This window comes from Sinocyclocheilus anshuiensis, unplaced genomic scaffold, assembly GCF_001515605.1.
Source record: "Sinocyclocheilus anshuiensis isolate Anshui unplaced genomic scaffold, SAMN03320099.WGS_v1.1 scaffold140, whole genome shotgun sequence".
Classification (NCBI taxonomy): Eukaryota; Metazoa; Chordata; class Actinopteri; order Cypriniformes; family Cyprinidae; genus Sinocyclocheilus; species Sinocyclocheilus anshuiensis.
The window spans coordinates 261,485-282,635 of NW_015554147.1; the positions used below are offsets into that span (position 1 = coordinate 261,485).

Consider the following 21,151-nt stretch of genomic DNA (forward strand, 5'->3'; position numbering starts at 1 on the left):
ATTAATGTCACCATGTTTTGTACATTCCACTTGCGCTTGTGTCTTTTGCAGCTTCTCGTCCATAACGTGGTGTAGTCATGAGGTGCTCGTTCAAATTTTAAAAAATGCTTCTACAAAAAAAGTTTCATCTGCAGATATGGTCTTGTTTAGGCATCTGTGCCTTTGTGCATACGGACATCTGACTGCTAAGTAGTGGTTGTGTTTTTCAGCAATAGTGTGCACCCTTAATTTACAGAGAAAAGAAGGTCAGAGGAAAATCTGTAGATGGAAAAATCTCCATACAAGTTCTTTGTGCATTTTTATTTTTTTCTACTTTGCACTTTTTGTTAGAAAATGTTTATATACTATTTAATCAGGTTTTTTAAGGTATCTAATATTTTGATACTTAATTTCCATGATCTAAATATTCTTAAAAAGTAAAAGTTTGTTGTCATTTGGAAGTGTGTAGGCCTTGTTGCATTATTATGCTGTTACATTATGATTATGTATTCAGTGGCATAAAATGGTCTTTAAAATGAAACGATGATTGACAATAATATCGCTTATCGCAATTATTTCTGGGGCAATATATTGCACAACAAAAAGTTGTTATCGTGACAGGCCTAGACAAGAACTGTCCGAGAACAAGCTCTGGCTCCAGAACATTAACTATTCTGATGGAAAATACATATGAGTAATTTTATGTTGCACTGGTCGAAATGGAAACCGTTTAGGACTTATATTGACACCTAGTGGTGTGGAGGCAGTATCCTGTAAAAGCAACAATTTTCGGTTACCCTTGCCATGGTAGAAAATGTTCGGTTTGCGTTCAGCCATTGTTAGTTCATTTCACAAGCAAAAGTATCTGACAATAGGAGGGTTAGAAAGATAAATTATCATCTGATCTTGTGATCTCAGCATGGCTACCCCATGCAATGACCCGTTCCTGGTTATATATTATATACATTTGCTATATTTTATATATTATTTAAATATATTTGCTAGTGTTAACTACACTGTCTTGACTGTGAAAAAAGTGCTAAACCCTTATGTAATGAATCAAGTGCCCTAAACCTAATTTAAAATCAAGAATATTGGAAATGCAATATAAAACAGTGATGATTTAGCCATTTTTATTTTTAAGAAGTAGTATTTTCCTCTTAGTTGTAGCTGTGGCTTACATATCCCCAATGTACTTCCAGTTATAAATCTCTATGATCTCATCTAGCACCAGATAACAGATGATGGCACTGGCCGGTTCGCATACTAAATGCATGTGTTAATTGTGAGTGGTCCAGGCTCTCTCACTACCCCCTCCAGTGGGAGTGTGAATTCCCAACTGGACATGTTAATAGATCAATCTGCTCTGTCGAATGAGGGGGAGAGACTAAAGCTGCCCACCGGCCCAGCTGTCCTGTTTCCACAATACTGGCCTGTTTAAACCCTGATAATAAACCATGCTGTTTGATGTCAGATGGACATTTCATATTTTTCTACAAAGCGTTAAAAATGGATGAATCTCTCAACATGACTTCCCTCTAAAAAATCTTCATAAAACTCTTTCATCAGAGAGATGCAGGAGGGGGCTTGAGGATTTCAGCAGCACCTCACATCAAATAATTGATTATCTGTTCTCTTTTTGTTTTTTTAGATTAGCCCTCCCATCAGGGGGTTGTGCTACTGTTAGTCACAGGAACCTTGGGAGTTTGGAAAGCTAATCACAGGTTAATTCGTCAGGAAGCTTTAGCGAAGAGTGCCCAATGTCAATACCAGTGTCAAGTACGCACTATATACATTTAAAGGTAAAATGTGAGTAGTCCACAAAGGTATGACTTATGTATTTATTTATTTATTTATTATTATTTTATTTTTTTTCACTAAACTCTACATATTCATTGACTAGTATTCTCAAATTGCCCAAATATGGGTCTGTTAATAGGACTGGCTATTATTTTGGTCTATTTTATTTTTTGGTCTATTTTTTATGGCTATTATTTCGGTCTATTAAGAAGTTCATATACCACGGTATTTACAAGATACTTCAATGAATATATGGTTATTTAAGGGTATATGTCTAAAAAGCATAGTATTGTCATGGCACTAAAATAAATGAATAGATTGGGTTTTTATTTTTTATTTTTTTTACAGAAAAAAGAAATTAACAAAAAATGCTTCAGTAAAAACATGTAAATAAGTTAGCTTACATATACAGTATAAAATAAGGTTAAACTGACTAATTTGATGAATTACCATATAATTTTCTGTGAAAACAATAAAAGCCCATTTCCGACACTCCCTGTTTGACACATTATGTGATTACATTTATTTAAATAGTTTTGTTTCTTCTCATTTATTGATATCAGAAATGTTCACAACACAAAATATTTTGTTACTTTTTATGTTACTTAGTTGATATTTATTGTTTTTTTTGTTTTTGTTTTTTTGTGATTGGTATATTAACATTATATCACTTAATGAAAAATACAGTTATAAGTTATAGAACCGCTGTTATTACCATAACAGTATATGGTTATTACCACAAATTAATAAATGGCAATAAATAAATACATTTTGAAGAATTATTTTCAGGTGATTATTTGCAAACATACACAACCTTAAATCTTGCATCATGCTCGTTCATGCATAGCATTTAAATCGCTCGTCCATGTAATCCATTTAATCATTACCTCCTCGATTTTCCTTGTGAACACTTTGGATTTGAACTTTTCCGGACTGAAATTTTGCCCATTGATGATGATGGACAGGGAGAGGATTTGTCATGCATGGCCGTCTTTAGCATATCCCCCAGCGCTGCTTTCGGCTGAACTTTAAATACTTTTTCTGCAAGATGTGCTGAGTATACAGTGTAGCCCAAGGTGCACTGAGGCCATCGGTTCAGCAGCAGATACAAAACACATCCAAGCTGTCACTCAAAATACACACTGGATACAGACATGAAGTTGCACCAGACAATGATTTCACTGAGTCTGTGGGTTTGTGTTGTATCGCACGCTATTGCATGACACTTTACTCTGGGAAATGATTCAGTCATGTTGAATGTGTTTGCTGAAATACAGCAATTATTATTATTTTATACTAGAGTAAATATATTTTAGACCAATGCTTCTGGTAGTATTTAATGACCTATACCTTGGACACAGTTCAGATTTGTTTTCTTAAAGGAATAGTTCACCCAAAAATGAAAATTTGCTAAAAATGTACTCACCCTCAGGCCATCCAATATACATTTGTTTCTTCATTGTAACGGATTTGCTCGCCAATGGAGCCTCTGCAGTGAATGGGTGCCGTCAGAATTATAGTCCAAACAGCTGATAAAACCATCACAATAATCCATAAGGAATCCACGCGACTCCAGTCCATCAATCAATGTCTGTTAAGATGTTAATCGATGGACTGGAGTTGTGTGGATTACTTGTGGATTATTGTGATGTTTTTTTATCAGCTCTTTGGACTTTCATTCTGACGGCACCCATTCACTGCAAAGGTATCATTGATGAGCAAATGATGTAATGCTAAATTTCTCAGATGAAGAAACAAACTCATCTACATCTTGGATGGCCTGAGGGTGAAAAGAAATCAGCAAATTTTTGTTTTTAGGTGAACCATCCCTTTAAGGTTGATTATAATGTAATAATCTGTTCAGTACCCTACATCTGATTTTCTTAAATTATATAAAATTATCTTTTCCCCGTTGAATTTCTTTCTTTCTCTCTTACTTCCCTCAGATTCACTTTAATTTGACTCCAGTCCCCTTTACACCTCCCACCAACTGTAACCCGCAGACAAAGGCCATCTCAGGTGTAATCCATTACTTATAGCTCACCAGTAATGGCCATTGCCACATTATTTATTGATTCGATATTTTTCACATGAAGACATCTAACAGCTGTTATTGATTTTATGCCTGAGGATATCACTGCATTATTGAAAAATGGCCAACTCTGATAAATTATTGCTCATGAGTGTATTTATCTAGCAATCTGTGTGATAAAAGATTAATTATGTTTTGTTCATTATTTCTAATCTACTTCACATTTGCCGTGACTCACTTTTTTTTTTTGGTTACATTGGTTATAAATCACCCGCTGAGATATGCTGGTCGCTTTTGTGTTGATATCCACAGGAGACCATGATTTGTTAAAACATCTCAGTTTGTTAAAGCCATTTATAGATGTTTAGGTTGTTAGAAGCTGGCTCGCTGTTGTCCTTTTGTACACAAACCTATCCTTGCGCACACACCAGCACATTAAACACATTCAAGCGCACACATGCAGAAAGATCCACTCGCAAATATATGCATACTCCAAAGGCAGCATAAATACACATAGTAAAGGAAGCTGTCACTCTTTCCTGTGTACCACAAAAAGCTTTTTAGTGAATGGGGCCATCAATAATTTAGCTGAATACCATTCTGTGTAAAACTCTCTTATGCATTTATGTATGCATTTATGTAATGGTGCCAGCTGAGCCTTTTTTCCTTATCTTTGTGTCTCTGATGCCTAGTTTCTGTCTCTCTTTTGCAAACAAGCAAGGCCGTTTTTGTGTAGTCATTTTGCTGGCTTCTGTAATCATTAACGATGTAAGTTTTGTTGACCCTAACGGCCAGCGCTTCCTCTGACTCTTGACAGGTGGCCTGGTATCTCGTATCAGGATGATGTCATCAGCTGTTAGGGCAAGTACGGACACAGATTGTGTTTGTTTTTTTCCTCAGCCCAACCGAAACTATGACAGTGTCCTTGTTCACATTTCGAGAGGGACAGAGAGAAAACGTCAGTGAGCACGACCTTGTCTTCAAGTCTTGTATCGGTCTGTTTACACTTTGTAGTTGCTGTTGACCTATTTTGAACTTCTAGCAAGACAAAACTACATTTTATATGTTTTATTTACAGTAAAGTTCAAAAGTTTGGAATCACTGAGATTCCATAAAGAGACAAGAAGTCTCTTTATGTTCACCAAGGCTGCAAAACTACAGTAAAAACAGTGATGCGGTGTAATATTATTACAATTATAATAACTTTCTATTTTGATGTTTTCATATTTTCATTTTAAAATATAATTTATTCTTGAGATATCAAAACTGAATTTTCATCATTTTCATCATTTCATTACTCTGTCACATGATCGTTAACAAGCATTATCAATTTTGAAAAGTTTTTGATGCCTAATATTGTTTTTCAGCATATACAGATTAAATTGATCAAAAGTACATAAAGTAAATAAATTTCCAATGTTACAAAATATTTTATTTTCAAAAAATGCTGTTTTGTTCTATTCATCAAAGAATCCTGAAATAAAAATGTATCATGGTTTCTTCCAAATTATTAAGCAATTTCTATTATTGTTAATAATAATAAATGTTTCTTGAGCATCAAGTTGGCATATTAGAATGATTTCTGAATAATCTTATGACAACTGAAGACTGGAGTAATGGTGTTGAAAATTTTCAATCACGGGGATAAATTACATGAACATATATTAAAATATAAAACTGTTGTTGTAATATTTTTTTACTGTAATTTTGATAAGATAAATCTAGCCTTTTAAAAAAAGAATAAAAAAATAAAATAAAAGTAAATAAATAAATGATGTGCAATGATTGCACCTTTTAGTGGTAGTGTATATTATTAAGAAAAATAATAGTGCATATACAATGTTCTATAGTGCATATACAATGTAGTTGTGCTGGTCTCAAAAAAATAAACAATTCCGCAATCTTATCCAGCAAGATCCTAGTATAAAAAAAAAATATTATTTGGATTTTGTTTGCATGAGGCAACAAACATTTAAAGTTTGTGCTGCATCCTTTGACCTTTATAAAGAGTGCAATATGCCTGCCAAATAACAGATTCAAAGCCTGTATGCTTGTGTATTACATCATCTATCCTGCTGTTGGATTGTGTATATAAAAATGTAGTGGAAGAGCTGGCAGGCCGAGCTGCGAAAGATGAATCTGTGTGTAAAAAAGAGTGATGGAGAAGAAAGAGAGCAGAACACAGGTATGCTGATGCATCTCCTTGACATTTTCACAACGCCTTCAAACCACTCTCAGGGGAGAAGCAGTGTGGGCCTGTACGCTCCTTCCTACATCGCACTGGACTTGTGCCATGTGGGGTTGGCTGCATAGTCAAATATGGAAGAAAGCAACATATGGTTGTATAATCAGTGCCTTCTTTAGATGAGGGCAATGTCCTTTTGAGCAAGTCATTCAACTTGGCGGCCATCTTGATAATACCCTCGGCATTTTTATTCATTTTTTTTAAGTTATGCAAGACCAGCTTCTATCTGCTTGAATGAGTAAAGGCCAAAAGCTGTTTGCTGAGCCTACGCTTAAAAAAAAAAAACAAACATCTGGTACATCACTACTAAAATTTCACAAAAATGTTATCCTCTTTAGCTGAAATCAGGCTGTAAACTGTTTTTAATTAAATTTAATATTCACATTTGCCGATAGCTACAGCTGACTTAAAGTTAATAATGTAAGAACTGTTTGCAATTTTTAGCAAATGTCAAAATGAACATATTCATGCATTTTTCATGCTATGCATTATAATGTTGTGCTGCCTAAATTCACATGTGACTTAAACAATTGATTTAAATTTTTAATGACATAATCGTATTATAATCATAATCGTATCAAGTCATATATAACAAAAAGTATAAAATGTAGACAAAATATAGAATTTTAATATCTGCATTTTATTGGTTACCAGCCATAACATGAATAATGATCACTTTATTTGTATTGTATATTGTATATCGACAGTGTTATAATATTGTGCATGCCTTTCTTTTCTGAGCAATGTTATTTTAGTATTTGAGGTACAATTATCATTTTTATTAATTTGTTGAATCAGGTTTGTTTGTTTAATTCCCGTTTTCATTTTTAAATGTATTTATTTATTTATTTACTTTTAGTTTATGTTTTTGTTTACTACAATAACCCTGTTTCTGAGTGTTGCAATATTTCCCATCCAGTTTTCAAAAATAGCATGATTCCTCTTTAAACTATCTCTGTTAATCGGTCTGGAGCTGTTGGGAACGGTGCCCTTAGGGCATGTTGATGATATGTACCAAACTGTTTGACAGACAGAGTATACAGAATCATTATAACTTCCTGTATAGCAAGTTGGTTCAGGTAAATACACCGCCTCAATCAAGCAGATGGTAGATGGTCTATCAGGAAAAGGGATATTTAGGGGAAATGTGTGTAAAGTTTGAGCGCTAATGGAGAAAGGGGCGAGAGCAGAGCGCAAGTGAAAGCCGGAGTGCTGACCATATGTTGCAGCAGGTTTCTGCTGAAGGTAAATATTAGCTAAGGCTGACACAGTAGATGAGGGTAGCTGGTAAAACAAGAATCAAATAGCCATGTTTAGAAGAGAGGCAGCACGTCTGCAGAAATGCGCACACACTCAAAAACAAACACACTAGAATGAGTCGTACGTGCATAGCCGGCTGTAGGATTCATCACATTCTCCTCATTGATTTTAGAGTTACTTTTGAACTCCACCGTCGCAGTCTCTTCTCTGTTTTTAGCTGCTAACTTGATACAGCATCGTAATGCGCCCACAGCGTGAGTGGGATGTGCTGGCAGGCACCGTATCATCACTCTCTAGCACATAAACATATTAGTGTCCTCACCGAAGCTGAGCTCTTCTTTTTTCCTAACTGAAGGACCTGGATTGCTATTAGATTACCCACACACAATGGGGCGTATTTTGTAGACTCTCTAAACAAGCCTTTCTGCGGTTTTCTTAATGAGATGGGCCGAATGCCATAATTTTTTTTTTTCTGGGAGGCCTGAAGCAGGTCCAGTGTTGTGCCTCATGCCCGGGGAGAGATGCGGATCCGGTCAGGCTACCGTCCCGGAGAATGGTAGCTCTGTTTGGAGTGTGCCTTCGCACTGATGCTACATCTTACAGGAGACGTCCTAGTTGCACCCCCACCCCAGCCTCATGGTCCACGTGTGAGAGTGAATAGGGCAGATTCTGTGATTCCATTGTGAGAAGTAGGCCTGGAAACAACAGCAGTTACCTTTTATACACTAAAACAGTGGTTCTGAACCTTTTTGACTTGAAGGCCCCCCGTTATCCAAGACAATATCCGAAGGCCTCCTTCAACCTCATGACCGTTTGACCAACTACCAGTGAACTTTCTTTTTACCTGGGTAGGCAAATGTAAAGTTTGGCAAGATACTTCTTACTGCTGTTTTTTTTGCTGGTTCAGCTGATATTTGCTCACCACTGACACCTGTTTGTCAGACCCACTGGATGATACTTTAAGACCTCGAGATTTGCGGTGTGTTACTTCACTCTCATCGTTATTCAGATGTCTGCAAGTGATCGTCTTACTCAACTTTTTTTGTTGTGCTTTCGAGGGCACCATTGTGCCAATGACAATGCTCTCTCGCAGTCTGTTTGCCCTTGATTTTGTTTCGTAGCAACTTAACTTCTTTTATTGTGTACAGAAGTGCTTATATTCTCAAGTTTTCCCTCTGATTGCCCTCCATTGTTCATCTCCACTGTGCTGGCTATAATTACTCTCTATCTCCTACTTTCTTTGGAAGACCCATTCAGCCCTGAGGTGGAGGAAGAAGAGGTGGAAATGGGGTCAGGGGGCCCAGAGGCTTTAGGTTCCTCAGTGTGAGGATTTGGGTTCTGGAGCCGTATAATTACCCCTCTCTCACAACTCCCTCAAAAGAGTGGACTGATCTTTATTTGCGGTGGTCTAAGTGGATGACTCAGAGGAGGGAGTTAGCAGAATATAGTCTCCCTGCTACTTCTCCTATTCCCCCACTAACAACATCTCCATGCAGCTGAAGTGAACTAGGCCTATATTTCAAACGCTTTCCTCCCTAGATTGGATTGTTTTTCTTACTGATGTTGGCAAGCTGTAAATCGCATTGGTACTTCACGAGACATTTCCTCTTGTTTCAACCCTGTCACAGTAGCAAATACCAGTGGAAACAGGGTCAAACCAAGGGGTACAAGGACACAGGTGTTCCCCAAGGTAGCTGTGCAGAGGTTGCCAGCTGTCTTTCTGTCAAACTCGATTAGTCAATCAATCTGTCGTTTCACAGTGCCTGCTGATGGGTCTATACACTCTGGTCAAAAATATCTAATCCGTACATGCCTGGGTAAATGAGAAATTAAGGGTTTGGTGTACATCGGTTAAAAAAAAAAAAAACCTGACACATCACCAGCTGGTCCCCTCCTTTATAAGTGATGTTTGCTAAGGATAGCATCACAATTGATTTTCATACTCAGGGTTAGGGGGTCTCTTATGACTTGGACCAGTAAGTAAACACTAGCAGTGTTGGGAAGGTTACTTTGGAAATGTAATAGGTTAAAGATTACAAGTTACCGTATTTAAAATGTAATAGTAGTGTAACTTTTTCAATTACTTTATTATAGTAATGTAACTGATTACTTTTGATTGCTTTTTGATTAATTTTATACATTTCTAATGAATGTTTATTTGCAACTGTTAATCATTTTCAAACATTTACACCATGCAGGGTTAACCTTACAGTAGTGCTCAACACTGTCAGACTTTCAAAATCCTTCCTCACTTGAATTAAGATGATCAAATTTTAACACATCCACCACAAAATCAGACTTTTAATACCGCCTTTTACTTTGAGATTGATCTGAAGTTCAATGCAGATTTAAAATCATAAGAAATAGTTTACTGATACTGTTTTTGAAACCAAATATTTGCATAACTACAGGAAACACTGCATCTAACAATGGTTTGGAAAAAAATAGCTAATTAAAAATAATAATAAATAAAAGCATATACCTGTACATCAACTCAAATACGGTTATCTAATAAGCATGTGTCCTATTCTGTGTACTAAACTCCTGAAACATTGGTGTCTTTTTGAAACATTGGTGTCTCTTTGTATATGATATGATGATAGTTTTCTCAAAATAAGTAAAATGCTCATGAAGTGACTCAGAGCAGTTCTAGAGATTATGTTTATGTGTTCATGTACTCATATATTGAGGCGGCAGAGGCTGTAAACACCGTGAGCTTCAGTAGGCCTATGTGTAGTAAATTAAACCACATGTTTGCGCCATTAATTTCCACGAGGGGCGGACTGGGAAAACATTTCAGGCCGGGAAATCTCACACTCATACACCCACAACAAAGGTTGGGGGCATGCAAAATAATTAAAAATTCTCTCCTGAACTGCACCTTCACTTACATTTTTCTTTGCAGTCTCTTTATTTTGCCCTGATATCTATCTCTCAGTATCTTTATGGAAAAATCATAATACTGAACAGGAGTCATATTTTTCCCTTACAAAAATCAACCATGCTTTTATTATAGTAAATTTTTTTGCAAATGGATTACCATTTGTATTTATTTTTACTACAAATTCCATGGTTAAACTATCACGACTAACCGATTCATGATTTATTAGATATTTCATTATCGAATGGCAAATTCGGAAATAATCGCTTTAGTACATTCGGCAGGCAACTATACAATAATAATATTAAAATAGCGGGCCAAATCGGCTGCCAGGCCACCGGGAATTGTCCCGGTTCTCCCAATGGCCAGGCCGCGCCTGATTTCCACAGACACGCAGAATGTGCAGGATTCATATATTGTCTTTTTGCGGCTTAATATTCACAGACACTAGTCCATATCGCGTTTTGATTCAAGTGTACTGACCTACTTTTGATTTATTCGTCCAAAATGTGGCATATTCCATCCGCGTTAGGCTATAGGAATTCCGTTTTTATAACTGGATTATGAACCAGTCTGTGTTTTCCGCATCACGGAAATTATAGGGCCGTATGTCTCAGAGTAATCAGTGCAATTACATCTGTATGTGGATTTGTGTAAATATTCAAATGAAATCCCATTTGTAATCGTTAACATTTTCATAAGTAACTGTAATTTAATTACACATTTTTTCTTAGTAACTGTAACTGATTACAATTACATTTATTTTGTAATTAAATTACGTAACGTCGTTACATGTAACTAGTTACTCCCCAACACTGAACACCAGTAACATCATTGTGATGGCAACTTTTGCATGGGCTTCACTCTGAATAAAGTGTAAATATCTACTTTAAACCATTTATAGGTGGTTAACACAGCTGAATTCATGGCAAAATGATTTAACTTTCATGTTCCTGCAAAACAAACCTGAAACTTCCAGTGTAACACTGCATGAGAAAGAAGAAAGTTCCTCGGTGATAAGAGTTTATTTCTTTGTATTCAAGGTCAGTACCATGTGTTCTCTGAAATCTTGAGTGTCTTGCTTTCAGGTTTGTGAATTAGCAACTTTGAACTGTCTTTTTTTTCAACTTTCATACACTCGTAAACACGCATGCACGCACACACACTCACACACACACACAAAAAATACTTATATTTCTGTGTGCATTGAATGAACAGTGTATATTTTGCCTGCTTCTCTCGCTGTCTCTCTAAATGTGTGGCTAGTTTCAACCCCGCTGGTCATGAGACATAGTTTACTTTTAGACTAATCAGTGTCTTCTCAAGTTTAACTTTTCCCAGATTATGTTTCAAATGCCTGTAAGTCTTAAATGTAGAATGTAAACACTTGCCCATACTTGTTGAACTCTCATGACTGATGTCACCCATAGGCCTCAGCTCAAACCAGTATTTCAACTATTCATAAAATGGCTTACAGATACTCATATCAGATCCCCAATCAGCAATTCACCTTAGACTCTTCAAAATTGCCCATTATTGTCTCATTTTCAAAAGGTACCATTTAAATTAGGGCTGTGTATTGGCAATAATCTGGCAATACGATACGTATCACGATACAGGGGTAGCGATGCGATATGTTGCGATACATTGCGATACTGTAAGCAAGGCAATATATTGGGATATTTCTTATTTTATGAATAGGATATATTTTTAGGAAAGCTGTCATTAAGAACACACCACCATATGCAAACCTTAGCAATAAATGAATAAAAATTATTTAACCAGAACACAGTGGGATCTGCATTTGCAATAATCAGTCCCTGTAACATTCAATGTTATTGAATCACTTTTTGTGCAGTACGAGTAAAGGGGGAAAAAATGAAAGGATCCTTTAGTTAAATGTATATGTATGTAGCGTCTGGACCAATCAGACACCATTTTTCATTTGATTTAACAAATCAATTATTCATTAGATTAACAAACGTTCACAGACCCCTCACGCAATAAACATACTGGGTGCCAAGTTGTCTGTGAACAGGGCCCAGGACCCTGGTTACCATGGCAACCCTGACACCAGATACATTTACGACCTAATGGAATGCGAAGCAGGGAAAATCACTGCATGTTCCATCGCAAGAGGCACAAGGAACAGTAGAAATGGACTTTTCTAAGGAAAACCTTTCTTTGAATGAACAGTGTATCCTTCAGGTCATGGTGTATGTTGTCTTTGATATTTTTAGACTATTTTATGCATGCTTATGATGGAACCCATTCCTATCATCCTGCCTATATGTAATCCTACCATGTTTAGTATCTATTTAGAATTGACAGACAGTTGACCCTGAGAGGTCAAGTAAATATCTACAGCGGATCTAAATATTTATAATTAATTATAACTAGTTATGATTAATTATTCATATTTCCCTTATGAGCTGATTCGCTACATGTATAAAATGTATTTTATAAAAATACCATATTTTAGACCCTGCTTTAAAGGTTCACAGTTTAAGTTTACAATTGTAACATACAATGTCATTTGATTTTTTACCGAGAACCGTTGCACCCCTAATGGTAATGTTGCCATTTTAAGATGACACATGAACAAAATATAAGATGAAATACTAAAGTCGTGCTCGAAAGTTCACTTCTTAAAAGAACGATGATGTCATTATTATAGCAAAGTTTTGTATATTTATATGAGGGGTGCAAATGGAACGCATTTGGTCAAATGACCCACAGTTTCCCTTGGTTTTGTTTTCCCCTGCAGTATTTCCAACTTTTATGAGTGGCGTGATTAAGCACAGTAGTTCAGAGTTACTTCCTCTTTGCTAAGGTCTCTCTGTAGGAGGTAATTACCTGTTTTGCCAGTCATAAATAAGCGAGAGAGAGAGAGAGAGAGAGAGAGAGAGAGAGAGAGAGAGAGAGAGAGTGGGGGAAAGAGGGAGGTGAAGGTAGGTGGTTTAGTATATGTCTGTGCAGGAAGCAAGACCAACAGGACAGCACAGCACCTCACGGTGAGGAGAAATATATCTACTCTGGGTCTCTTACGACAGGTTTGTTAAAGACAACAGAACTCATGGACCCTCAAGGGACACGTTTGCCTCAGAGTTATTCACGGGTCAGGAAAGCTTCTGTTATGAATGGCCTCTCTAGAGCTAAACAGGAACTGAAAGTGCTCATGGATGCATAGCCCTTCTGAGGAAGCATATGTGGGGTTGATATGTAAGAAGAGCCGATTGTCTGGTCAGGTGTTAAGGAAGTGAAGACAAAGAAAATATGAATGAAACGCAGGGGGTGAGGTAAAGGGGGTAGTTAAACAAAAGTATGAGTAATAGCACGTACAAAAAAGCTAGACTTTAGAGAAAAGGAATGGGTGAGAAGGAGGGTGTTGAGTGTTGACACATCATTCTCAGCTGGAGGGGGTAAAAGAAGGTCACCAGGGAGACAAAAGGCCAAGGGCCTGTCAAAACAAGACACTTTTGACTGTGGGGCATGCCGTATTCAGGGTGAGAGACAAAACCACTATTGTTTTAACTGGGGGCAATGGATTCATCTTCTACGTGACAGATACTCCTGAAAGCTGTTGCAGGGAAAACATAGAAAACCCATTCGTTTACTACTAATTGCCTGCCTGGTTTATTGTAGCTTAATTCAAGTGCCATCATTGTGGGCACACTCACACTGGATCCCACATTGTTTCCATTAATAGGTGCTTGAGGCTGTCACCGAGTTTACCAATGAGAAATAATTAGGATAGAGTGGTGTGGGAGGGTTGGCAGTCAGGATCAGAGTCGGGGGGATCCACCATCATTACACATGCGGGGAAAGTCTACATCCGGAGCTCTTGAAGACCTAATGCTGCCTGTAAACATCACTGCCATGCTTGTATTTAGTCCTGTTTGTCGACGAAGGTGGCGTTTGAAGTACTCTTGTTGAATTGGCATGCTAGCTATTTTGACGCACTCGACTGTAGCGTGAAAGCCCGAGTCGAGTCAATGAGCTGTTGTGACTTCTGTTAGGGTTGATAGTTTCCGTGATGCATATTCGAAATAAATACCAAGACACATGGAGAGATTCCATATGCTATTAATTCATTTAAATAAATATTTTGGTTACGTTTTATTTTAAGGTGATGTCGTTACAATGTAATTACACAGTACTAGGTAATCTTAATTAAATGCATATACTTACTATAGGGTTAGGGTTCGGTTTAGGGTTCGGTTTAGGGTTAGTTATTTACACATAATATTGGTGACTGTCACCTTAAAAGAAATTTGGTTTTAATATTGGTAAATTACCAAAGTATTGCAAAATGTAGTGCATTAACAATCATTCATAGCACGGATTGGTTGACTTGTTTGTAATGTCCTTGTCTTTCTGCAGCAGGGAATGGGCAGTCGGTGCAGACGGACCCCAGTAAGTCTGGATTCGTGGGTGACACGGTCGAACTGCGATGTGTCTTCATCAACGGTAAGCCACCAGTGAAGATTTCTCAGGTCACCTGGCAAAAGCTGATAAATGGCACCAAACAAAACGTCGCCACCGCTAACCCAGACTTGGGAGTATCAGTGCTGCCCCCTTTCAAAGACCGTGTGAGCTTCAAGCATCCAGCTGTACGCCAGAGGTCCCCTTCTACTCTTGAGGATACCACCATTGTGTTCAGCAACCTACGGCTATCTGATGAGGCAGCCTACATCTGCGAGTACACCACCTTCCCAGCAGGCAACAGGGAGAATATGGTCAACCTCACCGTCTTTGGTAAGACCACCATACTGGCAGCTGAGACCGTACATATATACTGCTGTTCTCCTGCGAAAAGAACACATTCACAGAGCATCAATGGGCCTCATTCATGAAACATGAGCAGAATACATTTCTGTGTATGTCATTCATGAAATAATTCTGAAATTGTCAAATTAATGTGACAGTGGGCCTCATTCACAAATAACAAGCAGATCATTGTGTAATTTGTTCAAAAAACATTTATATTCCATGCTAAAATTTGTGCAAGTTATTCACATTAACTGGTACAATTTATGTAAGATGTTTTATACAAAAATTTGCATTGAATGTAATAAGTAAATAAATAAACAGTAAATTACGAACAGTTAAAACATTTTTAAAAATGCAGTGCAGTCCCAAAACACTGGTTTGCACTGAGCAGCAAGTTCTCTGCACACATATAACACCGTGGAGGACAGCACAGAAATAGGTGTCATTTTCTTGAATATTCTCCGCACTCTTAGCACTGACATGGTGAGAGATTTTTGATTAAAGGTGTCGTCATGGTTAGCAGAGAGTAAGGTGTAAATGGATGTTGTTTCAGCAATATTTTATTCATAACCCTGTAAGCCCTTCAGAAAAATCACCTTTGTCCTTGACCACTCCAGGTCTGTGAGGTGCTTGGTTAAAACCTTCACTATGCTTGAAATGTATTGATCAGTGCTCAGCACAACAGAAAGAGCTACACCCTAGCCTCGACCTTCAGATATAATGCATTCATGCATGTTTTCGCTACACACACGAGTGAAGATAAGCTATAATTTTATTAAAGGATTCCAACATTGTATTATTTTCTTACTTCCTTGAAACGCAAAATCCGAGGTTAAGCAGAATGTTCAATCTGCTCTTTGACAACACAAGTGCATGGTGTTTTATACCCAAAAAGACCATTAACACTGTAAAAGTAGTACATATCCAGATCTTCTGATGCTATACAATAGATCAGGGTTTCCCGAAATGGGGTTTGTGTGTTGATGAAAAGCTTATAATAATATAAATATAAAAATATAAAAACTGTAAAATTAAAAGAAAGAAAGAAAGAACACTTGCTAATACATATGACATTATTTATTGTATGCATGCATGTAATTTAACTATTAAACACAATCAAAGTAAACATACACGTGTGTTAAATAATGTATACAATGTAGTATTCATCAGAGGCGGACAAAGTACTCAACTCCATTACTTGAGTGAAAGTACAGATACTGCCGGTCAAATATTACTCCATTACAAGTAAAAGTTGTAAAGACAGATTTTTACTTAAGTACAAGTACAGAAGTACTTGCTTTTAAAAGTACTTAAGTACCAAAAGTAAATTTCCCTTTTTATGTCATGGTATTCATTGTAACTATGTAAATAGTGTAGTTTCATTGATATACTGTTATATTTTTTGTTAATATTTTGAATTAGTTTTATTTTTATATTTGCTGTTTTCATTTTAATTTTAGTTATAGTTTTAGCAATTATGTGTTTTTGTCATTTTTATTATTTTATTAATAACAGTTTTTGTTATTAGTTATTAGCTGCACAGGTTAAGAACAGCAACATGATGTATGTGCATGTGTGTGTGTGTGTTTGTGTCTGTGTGTGTGTGTGTGTGTGTGTGTGTGTGTGTGTTGGAGTGCAAGAGAGGAGTATCTCATTAGGGAGGTGGGTTATGCTCCTACTGATTGCAGATCTAATTAGAAATTAAGTGTTGATATGTTTTCCATTAAGCCAGCAAAGGGAGCTGCTTGGCGTGTGTGTGTGTGTGTGTGTGTGTGTGTGTGTGTTGGAGTGCAAGAGAGGAGTATCTTAGAGAGGTGGGTTATGCTCCCACTGATTGCAGATCTAATTATAATTTAAGTGTTGATATGTTTTCCGTTAAGCCAGCAAAGGGAGCTGCTTGGCTCAAGTACAGTTTTTTTTTTACTAGTGTGGCTTGTTTACTCCCAAGCCCATTTTGTATATCACGTTCACATGCGTCCTCTGAGAACACTGGCAACATGAATAGAGATAACCAGCTCACTGTTTTCAAAGAGCCTCTTCATGTCATATCAACCCTCGACACAAACCTCAGTCCTGCTATCAGCACTCTTTGACATGCACTCACATAAACACACATCTTCCCTTTTGATGCGGGCCTGTTAATTGCTAATTGGCAGCCCATAAAGGATCGAGATTGGATGACTTTGGGAACTGCGAGAAACGAGTGGTTTCTACATCTGTTATTTGAGTGCTTGACTGATGCTTTCGCTTTGAACACGGGTTAGGGGAAAAATACATTAGTGAACTGCTTGATTTATACTGACGGGGAAAAAAAGACTTTTCAGAATGGCGAGATTAGTGTTAGAGGCGCTGGATCAGTGAGAAAAATAAACATTTATTTATTTTTTTATTTTTTTACTTCACAACTTCTCAAGGGCACATTTGTTGCTCCTGTTCACACAGTACTTTAGTATATTACAGTGTTGCTTTTCTTGTTTTTTTACTGCTTACTTCTTTCTTCCAGCACGGCCAGTGACCAAGATGACCTTGACTTCACCCACCATTGTGGCAAGGATGCCGAAACGCAAGATGCCTGTAGCCACCTGCATGTCGGCTAACGGCAAACCTCCCAGCATCATCAAATGGGACACCACTCTGAAGGGTGAAGCCACGTTTCAGGAAACGCGCAATCCAAATGGCACCGTGACCGTGCGCAGCAACTACATCATGTTGCCCAGCCGCGAGACCCACCGTCAAAAGCTGACCTGCATCGTCACCTACCGTACAGACCGCTTTACTGACAGCGTCATACTCAATGTTCAGTGTAAGTTTTTCTTCGTGTCTTTCAAACTCCAACATTAAAAAAATAAATTACATTGATAGGTATGTATAACATATTCTACCATTAAAAAAGTGTGGGATAATGTTAAATGTTTTTGAATGAAGTATATTATGCTCACCAAGGATTTAAGCATCTATTTGATCAAAAATACAGTAAAGCAGCAATATTGTGAAATATTATTACAATGTCAAATAACTGTTTTCTGCTTTAATATATTTAGAAAATGTATTCCTGTGATAAAGCTGAATTTTCAGCATCATTACTCCTGTCTTCAGTGTTACATGATTCTTCAGAAATCATTCTAATATACTGGTTTACTGCTTAAGAAACATTTCTTATTATTGTCAACGTTGGAATCAGTTTTTGCTTTTTGGTATTTAATAGAGAAGAAATCATAAATTGTATTAATCAAGGATACATTAAATTGATCAAAAAAGACAGGAAAGGCATTTATAATGGTACAGAATAGTTTTGTGTTTAAACAAAGGCTGTTCATTGAACTTTCTATTCATTAAAGAATCCTGAAAAAAATGTAGCATGATTTCTACAAAATATATTAAGCAGAAAAAAACTGTTTTCAGCATTAATATCAAGAACCATTATTAATAATTGAGCACCACATCAGCATATTAGAATCATTTTTGATGTAAAATGTGACACTAAAGAAAAATCAGCTTTGCCATCACAGGAATAAATAACATTTTAAGATATATAAAAATAGAAAACATTTTTTTGTATATTTATTTATTTATGTATGTATGAATGTATGTATGTATGTGTGTTTGTGTGTGTGTGTGTGTGCGTGTGTGTGTTTGTTTGTTTGTTTTAAACAAATGCAGTATGGTGACTTCTTTCAAAAAAACATGAAACATCTTAATTGTTCCACACTTTTGATCAATATTGTATATAATATACTATATATTATAGTCCAGTATTATCTCAAAATTCAGATTTAATTCAACTGATTTAATGATTGAGCTGATGAGCTGACGATCCATCTGACTTGTCTAATTAGTGACATATTTATATTAAACCCCACTGGAATGTCAAAGAATGTCTAAACAATGCATACAAATGTAATAAGATGTTAGCATGTATGCTGTACTGTTACGTAAGTTCTGCGGAGGAGGTTCGGAGCAGGAAGAGATGTGTCACTGGCCTGTCTCAGCCGCTGTTGTTATCAGCTATTGTTTAGGGCAGTTTAGAGCAGTACTGCAGCCTCCGTACAGCACACTGATAGAGGAAATCCATCCATTCTCCCACACTACGCTATAGAATATATTGTTCTTATGGTGCGCTTGTTTGTGTGAAAGGCCATGTTTAGAGCAGCGGTAAGTTCACAGAGAATCACTCGTCCTGATTCTTGATTTACTTTGAGTGTTTTGTTAATCAAGTTACCCTTTGGTATAACATTTCCAAATTTAATTTACTCAGCCTTATACATGCTCATGAAAGCAATTAAGAATAAATCTGAAGAGACATAGAAATTGCTGACCGGTACCATCAAGTATGCAGTGCATTTTAATATCATCATTAATAGAAAAATTGTGCTGTAATGAATTGAAATTTGGCATTTAGCTGAGGTTCTTATCCAATTAGGCCAATTTCTGGAATAGTTTCCCTGGAGCAGCTTGTGGCTAAGTGGGTAGCTAAAGGGCACAGTGGTGGTTGTAGTCTCAGTAACCCTTCACTTGTTGGCCCTTCTCCCAATCGATTAAGAAATAAACTCTTGACCTTTTAGCTGAGCCCAGACCATTAATCAGTATCATGACAAGCACCCATCGTCAAGTCATGTGACCCAGAAAAGCCATCTGAGCCCCTGCCTGAAGACATTTTTTTGCTTTTATATAGATGAGCCACAGGTAAAAATCGAGGGATTTGATGGGAACTGGTACCTGAATCGTCAAGATGTAAAGCTGACGTGCAATGCAGACGCCAACCCAGCCGTCACCGTCTACCAGTGGAAACTGTGAGTTATTCTTGCCTGCCATACTAATCCACATTACTAATAATAACTTTGTTGTCACAGCTTATCAATTTAATCAGATGAATGAGTAATGTATTTGAGTGAAATACATAAAGAGGACGAATAAAAAGCCAATTGGTTTGTTTGCAAGTAACAAAATAAATCATTGTTAGATTTGAAATAGTTCTTGCTATTTTTATTTTTTTTTATTATTTTACATTGAGTTTGAGTTTGAGTTTATTTGAACCAAAAAGTAGCAATACACTGTTACAAGTTTCTTGTCAAGGATAACACAATCAAGTTGCATTAACATATTTCCATTGTGGTCCTTGCTTTTAAAAGAGAAAATAAGAAAATCCTAGCCAAAAAATCATTATAAAAAAAATTACCTCACACCCATAAAAATAACAAACAGATCAAACAATTCCTTATACATTTAAATCATCTTATCTTAAAACATCTAAAATCTAAAACAAGGGTCTCTTCACCCTTATTCTGAAACCCTCACAATCTGTTAGTACCTTGGTATTCATAGGCAGCATATTCCATTCTTTTGTGCCTGAAAAAACATCTAAAATCTAAAACAAGGGTCTCTTCACCCTTATTCTGAAACCCTCACAATCTGTTAATACCTTGGTATTCATAGGCAGCATATTCCATTCTTTTGTGCCTGAATATTTAAACGACCTTAGCCCATATAGTGTCCTATACCTACATATATTAATGTGCATAATGCTCTGTCCGGTAAAACATCCGGTCTTACATTTTATTTTTATTTTTTTTACACATTTTGAAATAATATTACAGTATTCAAAACTATTAAATAGCACAAATGTAACTGTAAAATAAAGATAATTAAACAAATGAACGACTAAACGAACGAATGAATGAATGAACAAACAAATATATATATATATATATATATATATATATGCTTAGAGGAGTTCACATGCATGCTGAACACTTGTTGCCTGATTTCCTTTACTATCTAATCCATCCAAAAAGCACACTTTTATTTTATTTATTTATTTTTATTTTTTATTTTTTTTTTTTTTAAGAAATGCATAATTTATATTTGTCTACAAAACTAATGTCAAGCATTTACTCATAAGCCTTTAGATCAAAAGGTTTTTAAGGTTTTCAAGATCCTGAGGATCAGTATGTCCAAACATTTGACTGGTTGTGTATATCGGCATCAATAAACTAAATAAAAGATGACCGATGTTTGAAGAGTACTCCTCTGAAATATTCCGTTTACTGTAATACTACATGACAGCATAGATGTGGTATGACTGATAAGAGAATAATTTCCTTCCGTAAACTACTTTTTCATTCATTGGTGGTTAGCACTCAATCAAGATAAGTAAAGCCGTTTACAATGGCTCTATTCAGAA

The 21,151-nt window shown here is 36.5% G+C and overlaps 1 protein-coding gene across 8 annotated transcripts in view; it reads left to right on the plus strand.

The window, feature by feature from the left end:
* LOC107670612 (nectin-1-like) overlaps positions 1-21,151 on the plus strand; it is a 249,801-nt gene that overhangs the window by 54,965 nt on the left and 173,685 nt on the right. For all 8 annotated transcript variants that reach the window (XM_016463255.1, XM_016463260.1, XM_016463256.1 and 5 more), the window contains exons 2-4: positions 14,581-14,955; positions 17,474-17,773; positions 19,643-19,760. In XM_016463255.1, the coding sequence (XP_016318741.1) occupies positions 14,581-14,955; positions 17,474-17,773; positions 19,643-19,760 (793 nt within the window). The remainder of the gene's footprint in view (positions 1-14,580; positions 14,956-17,473; positions 17,774-19,642; positions 19,761-21,151) is intronic.